General features: G+C 49.4%; 1 protein-coding gene across 1 annotated transcript; it reads left to right on the forward strand.

The window, feature by feature from the left end:
- Positions 1–13,767: 13,767 nt before the first annotated feature.
- Positions 13,768–18,939, forward strand: CBLN4 (cerebellin 4 precursor). Its single transcript, XM_024559829.2, has 3 exons — positions 13,768–14,058; positions 16,965–17,081; positions 18,694–18,939. Exons 1-3 carry the CDS (start codon positions 13,768–13,770, stop codon positions 18,889–18,891), a joined length of 606 nt encoding a protein of 201 aa, XP_024415597.1. The 3' UTR covers positions 18,892–18,939.
- Positions 18,940–20,140: the final 1,201 nt, after the last annotated feature.

Consider the following 20,140-nt stretch of genomic DNA (forward strand, 5'->3'; position numbering starts at 1 on the left):
CAACGGCTGCCTGTGGGCACCGGCTGCCATATTGGACAGCACAGATCTAGAACCTTCCTATTCCCACGGAGAGTTCTGTTGGGCGGTGGTGCTTGGAAGAATGATTGCGCTTTCACCGAGTGATGAGGGAGGTGGTCGTTCTAGGGTTAGAGGTGATTTCGTGGGCAGTTCCTTTGGTGAGAAAAGGGGTGTGGTCCACTTGGGGCCCCGCAGGAGAGCTGTGGTTCCTCAGCACGAGGATGGAGAGGTGGGTAAGAAACCTGCAGAGCCTGCGGGGCCGGGTGGAGCCCTGGCACTTCTTCTCCGGCAGTAGGAGCTGCAGTGCTGTGCTGTGCCCAGAGCTGCCTGCAGGCTGCTTCCCACCCTTGGAGGAGGAGAGGGGAAGGAATCAGGGAAACCAGGGAACGAAGGCCAGGCCAACATGGCTCCTCGGAGCCAGCACTTACATCCCCGAAGCGTGTTTGGGGAACTGCGGGAACACCACGGCGACTCTGAATACTCTCCATTCCCGGGTTCAGTTCTGAATCGCCTGTGACAAAGCTCTTCACCTGCTAAGGGACAAAGTGTGCTGCCCATTCTCCTGAATCGTCCCTGACCTTGCGCTGAAGTTGTGCCCTGTGAGCCTTCTGCTGTGACCTTGACTGCCTTTGCCAAGGTCAAGTCTACTTTCTAACCCTGGCAGGATTCTTCAGGCAGTCTTGGATAACATCTGCCCCGATGTGGTTCCTGGAGTCTTCTCTCTCAGCTCTGGAGCCCCTCTCCAGAGATGACCTTTCCTCCTCACTTAGGCCCTGTGCCCACCTTCCCCGCCTTCATCCTCAGGGTGGAGATCTGGATAGTCTTCAGGTTGGGACCTAATAGTTTTTGGGTTTATCTACTGGCAACGGGAAACGGAGGAAACACTCTCCTCAGAGGAACGATGTGGTCAAACGTGAATTTTTAAAAGCCTCTGGCGTCAGTGGGGAGAATGAAATGGGCTCCCGTGGATTCAGGGTGACCTGGTGAAAGCCCATGAGCACCCAGGTGGGTGCTGGTGGTCGCTTAACCTGAGCGATGAACATGGTGGTGGGCATGGAGAGGTGGAGGGCCGCCTGCTAGAAGAAGGTCTAGGGGACTGTTAGAGATGTCCCACCCCACACTGCTAGACAGGGCGAACGGCCCCTGTTTCTGCCAACTTACCGTCATGGAGTTAGATTATGTGTTGTGGAGCTACGGTAACGAGGCCTCATTTGTCCCCAAGAAAGCTCCGCTGTCAGAGCTTTTGGACTGAAGGGGAAACAAAGGGGACTGCAGGTGCTGGGGAGGATGGGGGAGTTCAAGGTGGCGGAGCCAGCGCGGAAAACCCAGGGAAGGGAGGCTGCCCCTGTTCCCTTCTGTGCTTCATCTCTCATACAGGACTCCTTACCCTGAGACCAATGCAAAATGACTTCTGTAGATCCTTGTTATGAAGGCGTTTTCAACCATTTCCCTTTGGAATAGCCTACCTCCTGTCAGTCTGAAGTTGGGGGGCGGGGTGTGTGTGTGCTAGCTCCCACATACAGATTCAACAGTTTGTATGGAACTTGAGAATAACTCCTGCATGTTTATTTTTCTCTGTTTGACATGACAGTGTTTCCATAGCAATGTGAACTTGAGTTTTCAAGAGGCTATTTTGATGGGGCTTTGGCAAACCATGTGAAATCACTAATTGTGCCTGAGTGTGGCTCCTTTGGCACCGGCTTCTTATAAAGGAGGTGGGGGTGGGGAGACTGCATTGGGGGGCATTGGGATGACACCGTTGGGCTACACGGACATCTGTGATGGAAACCACATCTTCCCTGCCCTGCAGGGCTGTGACTTGGCTTCCTCTCTGTGCTGCCCGTGCCAGCCACAGAGCAACGGGATGTGCAGGCAGCAAGGATTTGCTTCTTTGGTCAAAGATTTGGGGGCAAAAGGTTCTTGCTGGGTCTGTTATTGACTGCATTCCATCATTTTAATTGCCTTTGTTAAGGGCATTCTTTTTCTCCAGCTCACCTGGGCTGAAGTCCTCACTGAGTTGCCCCCAAAAGGTCACTTGGCACCCACACAGCCCTTTCTTGTTGCAGCATCGAGTCAGATTGGCTTCTTTGTTAATACTTCCTTGTAAACTTAATTAAGGCATCTTCTCGGTGAGAGCTGAAAATACTGAAAAATCAGCAGGCAAATGTTCACTTCATGTTGATTGCCAAAATGCAGAAAATTCATTTGCCTCTGTGTCCTTTTACTGTTTTCTACTGAAAGCAAAGCACAACCATGTTACTCCCGAGACTTGGGTTGCCAGGGGCAGATATCCAACTCAATTCACTTTGCATGTAAAAAAGATGTACAGGCTCTTTGGAGCAAGTGGCATCATCTGTGGCCTGTCACCAGCAGCCCAAGGCCCAGCACTTCTGTCCACGGTGTCCAGGTATTTGAGTTAACAAGGAAAACACTCTGCAGTCAGGCGCTGAATGGAATAAGCTTTCCTTGCAGAGAGAAGAGATGAAGACACGTCAGCTGCAGTCTGGGTGCTGGTCCCCATGGCTATCGGGTCCTCCCAACAGCCAATCAGGGCCATTGGCTTGCATGCACCCATCCTGTGCTGCAGGAGGACCCTGTCCTCTCCCCACAGGGGACAGCGTTGGCAGTGGGGTTGGCCGCTGCCGTATGACACATGCTGAAACAGAACAAAAGCGCAGATGTTGAGGTTGTAGTGGGAAGATTGTCGCCCGCAAGGTGAAAAGCCTACCACAGGCCATGGAGACTTTATTTGGAAAGGAAGTGCTCCAGCCCCAGGCCCATCCTTAAGTGGCCTTTGGGGGCGGGTCGAAAGATTGCATTTCCTGATGGGCTCCATTCTGGCCAAGGCCTGATATGGAGGGGACTTCATGTATGAGTAAGTAGATGTAGGAAGAAAATTTTATTCTCCATCTCTCTGTTTCTTGTCCATGTTTCCTTATCTTGGCATCATTCTCTAACACTGCTTCCCAAGAAAACTTTCATCAGCAGGCCTCGATGCCTACCCACCCAGGTGCCCTGAAGGGGAAGGCAGGGCCCATTTTCTTCTGCTTCCAGATATCATAACCTCATGGGCCAACTCTGATTGCTTTTGCTTGGATCAGTCATTGTGGCCAAGAGCATGAAACATTACCATTGGTGAGCCCTGACCAGTGTGGCTGAGTTGGTTGGAGTGTTGTCCTGTGAACCAAAAGGTCATGGGTTTGATTCCCAATCAGGGCACATGCCTAGGCTGTGGGTTCAGTCCCCCAGTCAGGGGGCACACGAGAGGCAACCGATTGATGTTTCTCTCCCTCTCTCTCTCCCTTCTTTCCCCACTCTGTAAAATCAATTAAACATGTCCAAAAATGTTTTGGATTAAAAACACCCAAACACTGTGATTGGCGAGGCCAAGGGAGCAGGCCCCTTCCTGGGAACAGGAGGAATGTACTCTGACCCGTATCGCCCCTGTCAATCATGGCATGGGAGGTAAGAGCAGCTTTCCAACAGGTCCTCAGGTGCTTGTGCGTGGCCCACCACACTACGCCCACCACACCAGGCAACCTCAGTTCAACCCAAGGGCACCTCTTTTCTCTTCGAAATCAAAAGATAGCCACACCAGGTTGAATGTTAAAATCACTAAGGTAGCTTTACCGTACAGATCTCTAGGACCTGATCCCTAAATTTTTGATTCAGTGGGTCTGGGCTTGCCCACTTAAAGTCTGTAACATTTTTAATGCTTTCAGTTATCCTGATAAAGTTATCCAGGGAAACATAGGTGAGTACAATTGCAGTAGTATGACGGGATGTGGAATCTTTAAAGAAATATTAAATTGAGCTAGTGTACTTTTAGGATGCGATATTTAGTTGTACTTAAATTCTTCAGAAATCATAGCCTATTTTTGGTAGATATTGCCTGGTTCTTCCTATGCTGATGGAGAGGCAGGAGGGGCATCAGGCTTGAGGATGAAAACTGCGAAGAAGGGCCATGGACATGTAAGGCAAAGGGAAGTAGTGAAGGTACACCTTACTTTTGGCCACCAGCATCTGAACCCCTTTTCACTTGGGGCAACTCACACAGCTTGAGAGTCTTGGTGAGCAGAATAATTACCTCTTACTTCAGAGGCTGAAAACACCAGGAACATACCTGTCCAGCCTCCCTTGCAGCTGTGGCTTACATGTAGGTCCCACTAATGGGATGCGCCACCCTAAGACTTCGGCTTGTGAGGTTGTGATACCAAATAGCATGGTGTACGGCTAAGATGAGAGCAAGACACCCTGATTGCAGTGGGAACATCAGGAGATAGTTTGGATGCTTCTTTGAGACAAAGGGCAATACCCGAGGCTGCAGATTTTTGGATTGGCTGGGTGGGTTTGATCAGGACCGCATGGGCGCTTGTGGTGGTTTGGAATTAGTGTGTGTTATTTCCCAGTCAGACCATCCTAGTCCCCAACAATTTTCTATTTAAATCTGAGTGAGCTTGAGTTCCTGTAAAATGTAGAGCTCAATTGGATGTAGGGGAGTTACTACAAAGAAACCTTTCTGTGACAGGTATCCTGATATGCTTCTTTAAAGTAAAAAGCAAAAAAAAAAAAAAAAAAGAAGAAGTAAAGAGCTGGTGGTTCTGGAGCTATATGTAACCCATGGCCATGTTTTGGCTAGCCCACAAACATTTTTGAACTAGTTGCTGATGTCTAAAAGTGGTGGTTTCACCTAAAAAAGTCTGAATTGATCTTTCTATTGAAAAATCAAGAGCCTGGCATTACTAGGTTCACCTTGTACAGGGCTTACTAACAGCTGCCTGCTGGAGGGGAGGCACGGGGGCTCCACTGTTCCACAATCTTGTCCTATCATGGCACCCATTCATGGTCCCTGATTGGCTTCAGTTTCCATGTGGACTCTTACCTACAAGCAGCCAATGCTGACTGACTAATTTCAGTAGAAAAGGAATTTATTAAAGAATATTCAGTAGTTCACAGAACATCTTAGAGGACTGGAGAACTGGGTTAGAAGTGACGCAGCCTGGCTCCGCTGGTGCTGTGGGAGTGGGACAACCAAGATGGCTCCGGCTCCTGTGCACACGCCCCACGCCTCTCTGGTGGGGGGGTGCTGGTTACTGCCCCAGAACTGCTGCACCTGTTACTACCTTTTCAAAGATGGTTCTGCAAGGTCACTGCTCCCTCTCATGGACAACATCTAATTCAACAGCATCTGCAGTGGGCAAGTCTGTTTGCAGAGTTTGGTTTGCATGCCTGCACCCTAGCTGCAAGGGAAGCTGGAAATTGAGTGTCTGGTATTTTCACCTGTCATGGTGGGAGGCAGGCTCTGCGTCATAATGAAGGAGAGTCCCCAGACCAAGGAATGGGTTTCTGATATTTAGCAACCAGAAAGAACAGCAGGTGTCCGCCATAGCCCCCAAAGCACTTGAGTCTGCTACCCTTGCCTAGGACACACTAAGGCCTAATTAAATATTGGTTGAATGGGGTATAAGACTAGGAAATTTTGGAAGAAACTATATGGAGAGGGTTAGAAAGGAAGGAAAGCAGAGGAAGCACGGGTGGCAGAAGTGTCAGAGAGTGCGACACAGCCACTGAGGGAAAAACTTCAAAGTCTCTCGTGCCTTAAAAACCTTTGCTCTAAAGCACAGCCCATGTATTTCCCCATTCATTTTGCTTTTCTTATCTACTTTGCTTTATAAAGGTGCTACATAAGCCCTGTGAATTTTTTTTTTTTTTTGTGGTCAGGAAATACTGGACCCAGCCCAGAAGTTGTTCAGCTCACTCAATCACCAAACACCAGCTGCCTAAGTGATGAGTTGGTCTATCCAAGAGGTAGTTATTTAGCCAACAGACAGATGGCCAAGAAAGTCCAGTTAGTTGGTGTATTATCATGCAGGAGGCTCACAGCCAGCTGCAATAGCCAGAAGCCAATGGATTCAGAAACCATAGTCCATCACTTTGGATTTGTTCCTAGAATCCTACAGGTACCCAGTTGGTACATAAAGGGCAGAGTTTGCTTCATGAGCTTACAATCTAGGGAGGGAGAGGCATTCTCCCGACCCCAGTGGTAGGTAAGAAAGTGGCTGAGCTTTCGTGGCGTGGCCAAAAGCGAGACACTTGGAGCCCAGCGTGAAGAATGTGAAAACAAGAAACAGCTGTGAAATGGGTATCTAGGGAAAGGAGGGGCCACATACAGCGCTTTTTCCAGAAATGTATTAAATTCCAAGTACAGAAGTCTGGCTTATTACACATCATACATAATTAGTGGGAATTAGAGAACACGGAAGTTAATTTTTGAATCTATCTAGTGTTATACTTGGAAATACACTCAGAGGGCAGCCAAGGTTAGAATCTATGCCACGCTTTACTCGTGACTTCGGCAGACATCTAACAGGCCTGTTCCGTGTGCCAGGAGCTGTTCCGGGGAGTCGATTATGTGGAGCACACACCAGCCCACCCTGCCTCACGGAACTCACAGCGTAGCACGGGCGACACTCTTTGCCAAATAACAAGGCCAACGAATGTCAGCCTTCAGTGCTCGTGGGCAGCTAATGAGAAGCCCTCGAAGTTATGAGGCCATCATGAGATGACCCAACCACTTACTTAATTATATGTGTAATACACTTAATATGTATTTATATATATATACACACATGTATATGCAGGGGTGGGCAAAAGTAGGTTTACAGTTCACGTGCAAGTAATATAATTAATAAATAATGATACAAGAATAAACTGTTTCCCATACTCGCAGCTCTAAACACTACTTTTGCCCACCCCTGTACATATGTGCATATACACATACACACGTTTTACATGCATATTAAAATACACTTCAATATGTGCAAATGTACACACATTTTAATATGTATACGTGTGTATATGTGTGTGTGTGTGTACACATCCATAAACCTTGGCTTGTATTGAAAATCCTGTGATTTGAAGCTTGTCTCTTTCCTCTGCTAGAAGTTCCGCTCCCGCTCACCATCGCTGACACCAGCAGCTCCAGCACAAGGGTTCGCTTCTCCTTGGGACTCAGGGTCTCCGCGGCACAAAAAGCGGTTCTGAGCACGCCAGGGGCGCCGTGCCCTGTGTTTTGGGCTCTCTCCTTGGTCTTGGGGAGAGGCCTGCGGACATGAAGATGCACCCCACAGCAAATCCAGTCGCGTCACTGGTAGAGGTGCCCTTTGGCAGCAGCCTCTCCGACCCTCTACCTCCCACCTGTGCAATGGGAGTGGTAGGCTTCACCTCCCGGAGGAGGGGCGGCAGTGAAATGGGAGACGTTATTAGCCATCGAGGTTCCCAGACACAAGGGAAAACCCTAGTGGAACTGGACCATACCGAGGGTAAGGGTCTAATGTTGGTGCACAAGGGAAGATTGCTCAGAGTCAGGCTCACCCTGGACAGTCCTCTCGAATTCTCACTGTGGCATCCAACACGCCTGCTCTCAGGGAGCCCACCACGGCCAGGGTTTCCTTCCGAGTGGGAACACACTGCTCTTTCTTCAGCTGAGCACCAGATCAAGTGGTTGGCTTGCATTTAGTGGCCATGCTATAAGAAAACACTTCTCTTTAAACACTGCAGTCCCACTCACCGATGCCACATGCCCATCGGAGAGTTGGTGGCCGCATGTCCATGCTTGCTGGCTTGGGTCTCCCCCACACCCTGGGCGAGCCCGTGGTGTGCCCAAGTCAGTAGACATACCTTTTGCATTGAAGCCGTTTCTCTCTCTTCCTCCCCAAATGCACACAGTTAAACTCAGGAAAAGTTAAACATCTCTAGACCCTTCAGCTGCCAAATAAATTGTTGGATGGTTACCAGCTCCTTACAGTACGTCTGTCTGCTCCAAGCAGTATTTAACACCTGCAACAATTTCCTCCCATCCCTCTGCAGCTTTCTGATTCCTTTGTTGTTTTTTCTGACCAACTGTTCTTGACTTTGTGTCTAATTTTCATCTTGGAGGATCCATCTATTTCTGCTAGATGCTGCTTTCAGATACTCTGAGTGATGAGACCCAATGATTAAGAACAGTGGGGAAGAAAGAAAGAAAAAAGAAAATTAAACCCTTGGTCTATTCCTTGCAGGGAGCTCACCAGCCTGTCTGGTGCCGTAGTGTCACTGAAGAGCTTTTGCCTTGTGGAATTCCTGCAGATTCACTCTCTCCAGCCTCATCACTGTAGGACTCCTCAGCGGCCATGGCTTCATCCTGCAAACTCAGCTCTGATGGTGGTCACTGCACCGGGCGTCTGAACCTCGGTTCTTTCTCACCCTTGAGCACGCTATGTCCCCCCTCCCCCATTATACTGCCTGTGATGTCATAGTGATGGCCAGTGTTCGCCAAGAGTTCATGGTCCTGAGGGCCTTTTAGCCATTCAAGATTCCATAAGTCAATGAGAATAATCGCCACCCTCAATCAAGCCCCTCCCGTGAGCCCGATCCTGTGCTAAGTGCCCTGCTAATGTTTCCCAATCAAACCCCACAAGCTATGGACTGGGTGTTATTTTAGGGTTTCAGTTTCCCTGGCTGAAGGAAGGTTTGTAACTTTCCCTGTGGTCATAAAGTGGGAGATGAAGCTCACTCTGAATATCCTGTTTTTAACCACAGGGCCAGTCGGTTTGACTGCAGATGGACCCTTGGTGGGCACACCTGGCCAGTAGCATCTCCAAAGAACTGCTTCAGATTCACCCAGGTATCAGTTAGTAATCAGATTCCAAGTTCATGGGCAGAACCGTCATCTCAGAGTCTGCACTGATAGTAATCTTCCCAGCAGATTCTTACAAGTAGGAGCCGCTGGTTGGGACGCTGCGTGCACCCTCCCTGTGTGTGCAACAGAAGCGAACAGTGGCCGGCACTCACCTGCCCCCTGGCACTGAGCTCAGGCCCCCTGGGTACTGATGGGGTCATAAAGAGACAAGTGGAATCTAGAACGTAATCAGAAATTTTGATATTACTCATGAGCTTTACCAGCTTTGCAATGTAATTTTTTCCCCTCAAATGTACTGTGAGACTTTATACGCCCGGGCATCTTCCTAGACTTGGACTGAATGAGTTTTTAGAGTTGGATCAATATAACAAAAGAAAGAAAATTGCAGTTCAGCCAGTGCCACTTATGAGAAAGAATGTTAGTTCCTTTCTTCTCCAAACTTTAATTAAGCTCAAATTATGAAAAAAAAAGTTCAATGCAGTAGATTCCTACTGAATGGTTTACCCAGCACCTCTTTCCTTGAAAAATGTTTAACTGTGAATCACAATGTAACTGCTGTGACCATTCAAATAGTAAACATCTGAAGTCAAATCGACAGGATTTCCTTTCCTTCTCTTCCATTCTTCTAACATGGACACTTTGCGTCTAGCTTTTCATATTTTTCCTCTGCGTACTCGAACGTACCCATCTCTGTTCAGACTTACAGACTGTTACCGTGGAAGTGCACGCTACAAATTAATCTGCCTCATCCCCTCTTTCACTTCAGTTCATATTGCTGGTACCACTTTTCCAGCAATAGCCCTCTTCCCGTGACCTGCTCCTGCACCCTACCCAGCTGCTGGGAATCGGTTGTGTGTTTACTGTAATTTTGCTTCTCTGGCCGATGGGTGGGTGCCCGAACCCAGATGGGGCAATGAGTCTCCTCCCTGGGGTCTTGGGGTGTCCATTGGGTAGGTGGATCTGTCGTATGTAAAATTCAGGAGCGCGAGTTGTCTATCTCATGGACATCAGAGAAAGATTGCAGTAACAAAAGCAACAGTGCAGATGTCCCACGGAGAGAGAGAAAGACGGAGATGAGCGGTGGAGACGGAGCTGGAGACAGGAAGATAGGCAGATGAGAGGCAATATTTTCGGGTCTCCGCAAGACTTCATTCCATTCCCAGGGTGCAGTTCTGCTCTTGGGATGCCAATGAATCCCTCTGTGACTCGTTGGTCTTCCGTTCTTAGTGACTAAGGGTGGATGCAAAGTTTTTGGGACAAAATTGTCCCATGATTTTTTGGGACAAAATTGTACTTTTCCTATCATAGCCACAGTGAGTCATCGGTATATTATTTCCCATAGGAGGAATAAGGACAAAGGTGTTACTTTTTTTTGTGTGTGTGTACCTATTCTCTGCTAAATTCTGTCCTCCCTAAAAGCTGATGACCCACAGAGAACACAACTAAATCAACAATTTCGGAAAACTGTGGGATGTGTACTGACCGGGACAAGCGCAGGGGTTCTGGGAAGGCCAAAAAGAGGCATTAAAACATGTCTGCAACCCTAACCCCTAAGTTCAGCTGCTCCCCCCGCCCCTGCGTCACCTTAGACATGTCCCTCATTGTGCATGCAGGAGACTGCACCTACGCGAACTGTCTCACACAATTTCTGAGTTATAAAATCAATTAAAAGTGATTTTCCAATCACCCGTGTACTTTTTCCCATAAATACATATTCCTGCAACACGAGTGGGCCACTCACCCTCTCCAGAGGGCATCGGGGGGGGCGGTTACTCAGCCCTGTGTGGACACTTCCAGACTCACACACGTTGGCTGTGCACGGAACCTTTTTCCTCCTCGAGCTCCTGAGCCTCCCTCAAAGAACAGCATTCGCCAAGGTTGATGGCTATGGGTCTAGACAGCAGGAGGGATTAAGTGACCCAGTGGGCCTCAGTGTGGCTACAATGGGAGTCTCACCACCCTGTCTCCATTTTCCAGCTTGCACACTGCTGACCGGGGCTTTTGCTGCCACGTGACGTGTGGAACCTTCTTTCCTTCAACCACAGGGTTATTTTCCAGGCAAGGTCCCTGAGCTGAATACCTGGTATGCCTGCCTTTGCCTTCTTAGAGACATTTTCTTTACAAGCAGAAAATCACTCACAGATCTCTACTGTCTCAGGCTTGCTTGAAGCATGGTTTCTCTGAGGGGTACTCAGACAAGCAGCCGTGGAGTTTACCGAGCACAGGAGCATTGCTTTCCCATGCAAGGCCAGTTCTTGCAGGAAAGAAGCTGCCCGGAGGAGAAAAGGGTGTAGAGAGGGAGTATGGGGGTGGGTGGGAGGGTGGGTTATTCAGGATTTCGCTGTTCTATAGTCAACAGGGCCTATTCCCCCCAGACTCCTTCCAGCCTGCAATGGAGCAGCCCAGGTCTTGGTGACTAAAGAGCTGTCCTGGAAAAGGAGAGCTTATTCCAATAGGAGAAAGAGAGGAACCGAATGACATTCAGCCCCTGGCCTCAGAAAGACATCAAATGTGAGGAAATGGTCACCGTGATCTGGGCGGGCCATGAAAAAGCTTGAAGAGAGTTACAAAGCGGGGTGAGGGGCCTGGTGAAAGGCTGCGCCAGCCGCGTAGTGAGGCATCAGCACTGGGGGGTGGGGTGGCTATCTTCAGAAGGCCCCAGGTCACCCCTCTGTGGTTGCAGCTTAGATTAGTGAAGCTCAACATGGACACAAAGAGCATGGCCGGAACACCTGCCGATTAGAACTGGTCCTGGCCCCAGGGGAGCAGAGTCTGGAGGCTTCTGTGGCTCCAGGCACCAACTCTTCAGTTGCAGGACCATAGAGCAGCAGGGCCCCGGGGGAAATGCCACCCAGTAGGAGTATTCCGATGTTAGCAGTTGGAACTGCAGTGTGGTGCCTATGGCTCAATACCTCGCCCTCCTGCAGGACCTTGTTATGAGGGACAAGACTGGAGGTGCAGGGGATGCAGGAGTGGCTTCTCATGGGAGTAGGGCTCTCCATTCATCCTAATGAGCTGTCCTCCTTTTAGGAAGGAATTGGGAGCCATCCATGGCTGGCATTGTTCAACAAACATCCGTTTAATTAATAATTAGTGCATTTCTAGGAGCTCTGAATGGCTGATGGGGACGTTGTTTTGATTAAAGACACGCTGCAGGCCTGCCCTCTGGCAGCTGGAAGTCTAGAAGGAATTTGGGAAGAGTGACAGGACCCCAGAGCATCACAGAACTGGAGGGCTATGGGACCCGGGAGGGTTCTCGTCCTTGGCAAGGGTAAGTGACTTGGCCAAGTTCACACAGCTGGTCACAGACCCAGAAAAGCCCTTCTTTCCCAGCGGTGGCTGCACACGAGGAAATTAAGTCTTGCCAGTCAGAGTCCAAGATGGCAGTGGGGTGGCACGGGCGGGGGTGGGGTGGGGGTGTGGGGGGAAAGGGCGGGGTGGTGAGGTAGGCACATCGAGAGAGGAGGAAAGTGCTGTGTTCTCAAGAATGGGGTTGGCTTTTTTCTTTCTTTCTTTTTCTTTTTTTTTTTAGGAGCACAGGTCTTGGAAGACTTATTCTTGCTGAGATAATTCCTGCTTTCACTCTTTTTATGGCCTTGCCTGCGGTGGACTCCCGGTGTAAGTGGGAAGGTGCGCTCCAGAGGCTGCCCAGGCTGAAGTTCCTGGAGCGGAAGGCATTGAGCACCTCCTCCTAGCGGCCTTCAAGGGCTCGGGTCCGCCCAGGCTTCCCAGAGCTTCCCAGGCTCCAGGGTTTTCTGTGGGGCAGGTGCCAGGCCAGCTGCGGTCGGGACTCTCACGGTGCCCCAGGTCCGGGGCAGAGTGCCCGGCAGGGGCCGCCGCCTCGCCTCGCATCCAGCTCTGCCGCTGTGGCTGGCAGCGCCGCGCTCTGCTTGGAGGGTGCTTGGTGCGGGAGCCCTGTGCCGGGGAGGGGCGAGGAGAGCTGCAGCCCCCTCCGCCCGCCCAGACCAAGGAGGGGAGGGGTGAGCAGGCGCGGAGCTGGGGCAGAGCGCAGGGCTGTGGGAGCTTCTCCCTGCGCATTCGCTCTCCGTGCTGCGCGCGCTCCCCGTGGCTGAGTGGCCTCGGACCTGGACCTCGGCAGCCAGAAGCTGTGCGCACCCGCTGGCTTACAGGTGCGTTAAACGCCAGGTGGGAGCTGCTTAGCTTGGGTGATCGGACTCCTTGTCCCCCTTTCCCGGGAGCTGGAGGGTTGAGCTGGAAGCCAAAGCCCCGGACGCTGCGCTCCTATAAATAGCGCGCGTGTGCCCGCCTCGCGCTCTCCTGCCCGCGCGCGGACTGGCAAAGTTGTGCGCAGGGACTCCGGGCGTGCGGCACCGGCAGGAGGGCAGTCCGCCGGCGAGCGGCCCTGCGCCGTGGAACTGATCCGGCAAATTTGTGCTTTGCGTGCTGGGCGCCCAGCTAGCTGCTGCCTACTTGCCAACATCGAGCGACGCCAAGCTCTGGGGAATTTTTGACTAAGCGAAAGTGGTAGTCGCCAGAGTCCTGGCCATGAACACAGCCTCGCGTTCTTCTCAGTTCGGGAAACACCTTCTGCCTGTGTAACCCGTTCCTGCCGCAAGCCCGACGGGAACAGGACCAGAGTCAGCACCGCTCGGCACCCACCGCCTCCGTGGCTTCTCTGAGCTCCCTTCATTTTTCCCGATCCGAGGTTCGCCTGGGGGTGCTTGGGTTTGGGGTGAGCGTTTACCGTCATTCTCTCCTTCGAGGTGTGAATGTGAAGGTTTGGAGACTTTTTAGATGTCTGGGAACGAGGGGGCGGGTGAAGGAGCCCGAGGCAGGGCTGATTTTTGCGTGGAGGAGGGCGGAGTGGGGGGTTCTGCATGAGCTCTGCGAAGGACAGAGGTAGCCCAGCCAGCGAAAGAGCGCGAGGGGAGACTTTGACTTCAAACCACTGAATTGGTGGGAGTGTGAGCGCCGCCACTGCCACGGTTCCTGCAGCGCTGTCGGTCTAGGGTCTAGCCGCTGGCACCTTCGCGAGCTCGGTCCCGGGGTAGGCAGCGACGCAGGCGAGCAGAAGCTCCAGCCAGTTGCGGCTGCCCTCGCGGCTCACCATGGGCTCCGGGCGCCGGGCGCTGTCCATGGTGCCAGCGATGCTGCTGGCCCTCACCCTGCCCGCGCTGCCCATCTGGGCGCAGAACGACACCGAGCCCATCGTGCTGGAGGGCAAATGTCTGGTGGTGTGCGACTCGAACCCAGCCACGGACTCCAAGGGCTCCTCTTCCTCCCCTCTGGGGATCTCGGTCCGGGCGGCCAACTCCAAGGTGGCCTTTTCGGCGGTGCGGAGCACCAACCACGAGCCTTCCGAGATGAGCAACAAGACGCGCATCATTTACTTCGATCAGGTCAGACTCCAAGGGATGCGGGGCACGGGGGCGGGGGCGGAAGGGGCGATTGCTGGGCAGTTCAGACCAGGGCTGCCTGCTCAGGCTGAGCTCGGCTGATTGGAGTGTAGGAGATCATTTAGGCACTCGCCTCCCCAAATATGTCTGGGGCTGAAACTTCCAATGTCTTTCCCACTGCTACCTCCGCCCCTATTCCCTTCTGGCCTCCGGAAAAGGCTGCTGGGGCGGCGGGGAAACGCCTGGGAACGCAGAGCCGGGCAGCGAGAGCTCAGGACAAGTTTCACAGCAACAGGTCTGTAGGAGCTGGCTGGAATCTGGTGCCTGGACTTTGCAACCTCTTGGCCAGAGCTTGGTCCCCTGGCTAAGACCTCTTTCTGCAGGTGCGGAGGAGGCCGTTCCCGTGTTACCCTCAGAATGCAGAATAAATGATTTATTTCTCCCAATTGGAGAAGCTTCTCCCCAAAGAGAGCTCCCGGGGTCGACGCTCTCTGCAGAGATCTTGCAGGTGGCCAGAGAGGTGGGCAGGGTTGGATCCGGCTCACCTTCCCCTGCTGGGATCCCCATGCACATTGTAGGGGAAGCCCTTCTCCGGTGCTTGCGGAAAAGTTCCGGAGGAAGAGGCAGAAGGACCCGGGCAACTGCGCTGAGCTCGAGTAGGGAAGCGCAGGGGAGCCAGCCAGCTCCCCGTTCCCCTGCTCCCGTCCTTTCGGAGCACGGCACATTCCTGGGAAGGACAGACTTTATTTTTTAGGGTTGAGGGTAGGGGATGGCAGAGAAAGGGATGAAATCCGTGCCTTCTTTTTAGAGACCGTGAGCTCAGAGGTTGGGGCTATCAGCTTAGCTTCAGCAAGGAGTCATCACTGAAAACCAATGCTGGGGTTTGAGTTTTCACTGTTAAGACCACCTAGAGTCATTTTAATTCCGAAGCCCCCTGCGCAGTCCACAGTTGTACGCAAAGCCCCGTGTGTAAGAGCTCAGGTGAAGAGGTACTACCGCAGGGTGTGCCAGGGAAGGGATGAGGTGACGTTCGTATTCCTTACTCATGTTTCCTAAGCAAGGCACTCTCCAGCTGGCCAGAGGCGGAGAACGCCTCTCTGGGGCTTGCTGTCGGTTGGCCACAATTTTTGAGGCATTAAGCAGCCCCTTGGGGAGTGCAGTATTTTCTCTGTTGACGGAAATCTGGGGAAGTCTAGCACCACCCCTTGGCTTGTATTTCCGTGTGATGATTAAACGTTGGACTAGCGTGGACATCCCACTGTCCTCTGCACAGTGTATTTTCAATGACCTTTCTGTCAGTGAGAAGAGGAGAAGGGCTCATTCTTCTGCTCGGGAGCCACGCATCTTGGAGACAACAAGACACGCTTAGTTATAAATCTCGATGTGCCTGGATGCTCTCATTACAATGTCTAGTCGACATCCAGCCTTATGTGAGGTCAAGGCTGATCAGCCATTTCTGTTACGACTGAGGAATTATGCTACTTGTGTCTGATTCAGGAAGTCCCCCCTAAGTACTTCAAGTTATCGTAAATGTGCTTGGGGAAAACCTTGGGAAAGCTTCTGCCGGGGGGATTACGGCATGCCTGGTGACCTGTCGTTGGGAGGTCATGGGTCCTCAGATCAGATGCTTCCTTGGAAGAAGGGGACATCTCAGAGCCAAGTTAGACACATGCAGGTATTTTAAGTCAGGGCTGGAGCCTGCTATACCTACCTGACTATATTCTAGTGCATTGCTCAGCGGTAATAGCATGTCCTTAGGGAATCACGCTGAAGGGTTACTATTGGTATGAATGTAGTGCTTCGGAGAGATAGTAGCAGATTGCCACTGATAGAGGGGAAATGTATCTTTAAAGGAACATCGGATTTTTTTTTGAATTCCACTTATAGATTTCTTTCTTGAAGAGAAATGGAAGAAATCCTAGTTATTTTACAACTCCCCCTCCCCAATACACACACAGCCCCTCTCTCTCTCTCTCCATAGGAAGGGACTTACCTATGTGATGTTTGCAAACTTGGTGTAAGAGGACACTTGCTGAAATTCAAAGTTAACTTCATAACCAGTAGGTCCCAGACCGAACATCTTGGAAAACAAAATGCATTGTTGCTTTCTCTGGAAACAGTAGCTGATTTCACTTTTCATTTGTGACCCTTAAATTTTACATAAAGAGCAGGTGGTTGGTGAGAGGGTGATGGATAGCACCGGGAGGGACAGGAGAGGGCTACCTGTGTCACAGCCTGCGCTTCTTCATGCTCTACCCTGTGGCAGCCTGCAAAGGCTGAGTCATTGCCAAAAGCGGAAGGAGTGGAAGGAAGGCCGGGGTGGCTCAGGGATGAAAACAAACGGCCAGGGCTCCTAGGAGAGGCTTGGTGGAGGCTGGGAGGAGGGCCGGGCCTCCAGATGGCTCCGTGCACCAGCTGTTCAGTGTCATGGATTATATCACACGGCAGAGGCAGCGCCCAGGCCTCCGTGTGATGTGTCCAGGAATGGCTGTAGGAGCCCACGGGTGCCGATTGGCTGTCTGGGAAACGCCACCTCTGGACACCGGGAGGGCTTGTAGAGGGTGAGGACATGAATGCAAGGCAGGTACCTTTTTATCTGATAAAGCTGAGACTTGTATAAGCCCTCCCATGTTGCCTAGATGCTTCCGGTGCCATCGGGCCTTGCTGGAAAGTGAGGCTTGAATACAAAGAAGTCACTTCATTTTCCTCCACCATTTAAAAGGCAGAAGAACCTTCCAACAGACAATTGTGTTTTCCAAGTTGCGGAAGAGGAAAAAGCTCGAACTCAATGTTTTATTCTCCATGATTTCTTAAGCTAGCTGTTGACCAGGACAAAAAAATAAAAAAAGAAACTGATACAGAAGATAGTATTATAATAATTTACTGTTATTTATTATTTTTATTTGTAGATCCTAGTAAACGTGGGTAATTTTTTCACACTGGAGTCTGTCTTTGTAGCACCAAGAAAAGGAATTTACAGTTTCAGTTTTCACGTAATTAAAGTCTACCAGAGCCAAACAATCCAGGTATGTGCCTTGCCCTGTCCCCCCTCTGCCCCCAGACAACTGTGCCTGTTGGTTGCGGGTTATGTATTCGTGTATTTATCCAACGATGTGCTGCCACTGTGAAAATAAACACCCAGCCATGGCGGTTTATTTTTAAAACACTTAACTTACAGTTTTCTTCTTTATAACCTCCATTAAGGCATGGGACAAGAAGCATATAGAAAAAATAAAACAATTGAACTCATCACCTTAATAATAAGCAACCATTTATGAAAACACAGCTTAGTCACAAATCTCTTTATAAGATCTTGATCTCACTTAGCGCATGTGCAAAATTATTTCAACTTGTGAGGAGAAAACTTGCAAGACTAGCAGATTTTTACAAGTGCTTACTAGATAGAAACAAATTTGCTATCATTGTTATAAATGAGAAGCAACGGTTAACCAGTAAGAATACATTTCTAAAGGAACAGTTATTCAATATACTTTTTAAACAAGTGTGTGCTATGCTTTAGTTTAAGTCCTGTTACTCTGATGCTAGTGAATTCTTACCAGCTGTGATTTGACAGTTAACAACACATTTTGTTTTGTACTTTCTGAGGCAATGGGCTTGACCTCACACTCAAAGGCGACCGTGGGGCTAGTTCCTATAATGTCTGAATAGGTGAGCACCCAGTGACACCCACACATGTCTGTGGAATTCTAGGGCAACTTTCTATCTTATGCTCAATATTTGTATTGAATACTATATCCACATGAATGACAGATTCACTCATCTACCACTTTTATATATTATAGTAAGTGGACAAATTGGTCGGCCTCAGATTTCATTTATTATTATTATTATTATTTACCATAAAAGGAATAAATATCTAGTAAGCAAATTTACAACCATGGAAAAGCTTTCCCCAAGCCCCACTGTTTAGAAGCTTGGGTACTGTTTAACACAGTGTAATCAAAATTGTGGATAAATTTCAAATTTATTATTTGGTAATAATTTTGAGTTTATTAATTATTCTTTGCTAATTATCCATCATTAAAATCTTCAGTGGCAGTGGTGATTATCATTTTTACACACCATTTCTTGTTGGGAAAAACAGGAAAAGAAACCACAACACATACAGTCCATAATTTCAAATGATTTTCAGCACTATGTATGTCCCAGCCGCATAGTGACCTGCAGGAAGTGGGTGGAAGTCTGCTGTATCTGGTTTACCAGGACAAAGGGCACTGGGTCTCTCTTTACTGACGTACTGGGAAACCACAGGCTTGCTTCATTACCAACAGGTTGCTATTGAACATGAGAGGTAACTAAAGTGGTAAGCTGAATTTATGCGCGGATGGGTAGCCAGTTTTCACATGGCAAGTTTGCTCTCCACGGGTAGTAATTTTTTTGTAGGCATATAAGGACATTTCTATGGAAGACACTAAATTTTATTTTTAACACCCTCCCCTCCCCAGCTTAGTAGACACACTAAGTGTAACCACTGCTGTTGGCTGATGTGAAAGGAAGGGGGTATATTTACTAAACATCGGCTATTTTACCAGGTCTGTCATCTTAGACATCCTTTATTATCCCTAGTCGCTTTTTTGACTTTGAAGAGAGCTCAGTGATTTTTGTTTTGTTTTGTAGGTTAACCTGATGTTGAATGGAAAGCCAGTAATATCTGCCTTCGCTGGGGACAAAGACGTTACCCGTGAAGCTGCCACTAACGGAGTCTTACTCTACCTAGATAAAGAGGATAAGGTTTACCTGAAGCTGGAGAAAGGTAACTTGGTCGGAGGCTGGCAGTATTCCACGTTCTCTGGCTTTCTGGTGTTCCCCCTATAGAATTTGATTTCTCCGTGGTGTTTACCCAGGGGCGGGGCTGCCCACCCCCGAGTTATTGGAAGACCACCTTCTCATCCTCGGATTGATGTCTTTCGTTGGTTTCTCATGGGTCAGGATGGATTCTCCTTCAGGATTCTAGGCCTGTCCGAACCAATCCGGCTTCACGGATTATTTGTGTGTGTGTGTGCGTTCTGTGTATCGGACCAGGACTCACGGCAGACAACGCCTAGCTCTGCGTCCCTGTAACCGTTAAACGCTGTCTGCAGGCTTATCTTGAATTTAATTTCCTGGAATGACTGAATTTGTTGCAGATGTGGGGTTTTACTTATTTATCTTTAAAAGACTGGCAACCGGGTCTAAGAACGCGAGAACTCGGGAGTTCCGACTTCAATCAACGGTTAGTGTGGTAGTGCCAAAGAACTGTATCCTGTGTTGGTACATCGATCACACATGCTTTTGTTCCTTCGGAATTAGTTCGTTTTGTTCTCTTTAGGTACCTGGGACTTGTTTCTAGTGACTGGCTTCGTGTGCTCTACCCATAGGGTAATGAATGGCTCCTCCGCAAATTTACCCTCGTCTGAGACCACCCACATGACTTCCCTGGACAAAAGCGAATGCTTCATAGTTTTATTTTAATTATATATGTGAAAGAGTCATATTTTCCAAATTATATTTTCTAAGAGGAAGAATAGATCATAAATCTGACAAGGAAAAAGTTGCTTGTCCGAGTTCTACCTGCTCAATCCCCTAACATCCACCAAACTGCTCTCCTCCCCCGGGAAATCCGAAAGTCTGTTGCTAAATTTTAATTACCGTGATTGGTATTATACTTTATTAAAAACCTGAGGGATATTTTTCCCTTAGGCATGACCACTTTGTCAACTGGAGATGGGATGCCCCTCTTTAATTGTACCTGTGTTTCCAACCTTCTGTTGTGTTCGAAGTTATCATCTGGTTTTGCCTTAACTCCTTGAATTGTATATATTTATCCGTTTAGCTGATATGAAATCCAAATGTCCCATATCTAAACTTAGTGCAATATCTTATTTTGTCTTTTGTACAGACCATATGAATTCATAAAATTATTTATGTCTCTGTTATAGAATAAAGGTTAATATATGTTAGTTGAATTGTTTTGTCCTTTCGGTTTGGGAAATGTGTATTCTACCGAATTTATTTCCTCTCTCTCACCAGTCCTTTCCCCTTCCTTTTGTTCTTTCTTTCATCCTTCCTCTCATTTCTTCTTTCT

The sequence above is a fragment of the Desmodus rotundus genome, chromosome 6 (genome assembly GCF_022682495.2).
Source record: "Desmodus rotundus isolate HL8 chromosome 6, HLdesRot8A.1, whole genome shotgun sequence".
NCBI classification, from domain to species: domain Eukaryota; kingdom Metazoa; phylum Chordata; class Mammalia; order Chiroptera; family Phyllostomidae; genus Desmodus; species Desmodus rotundus.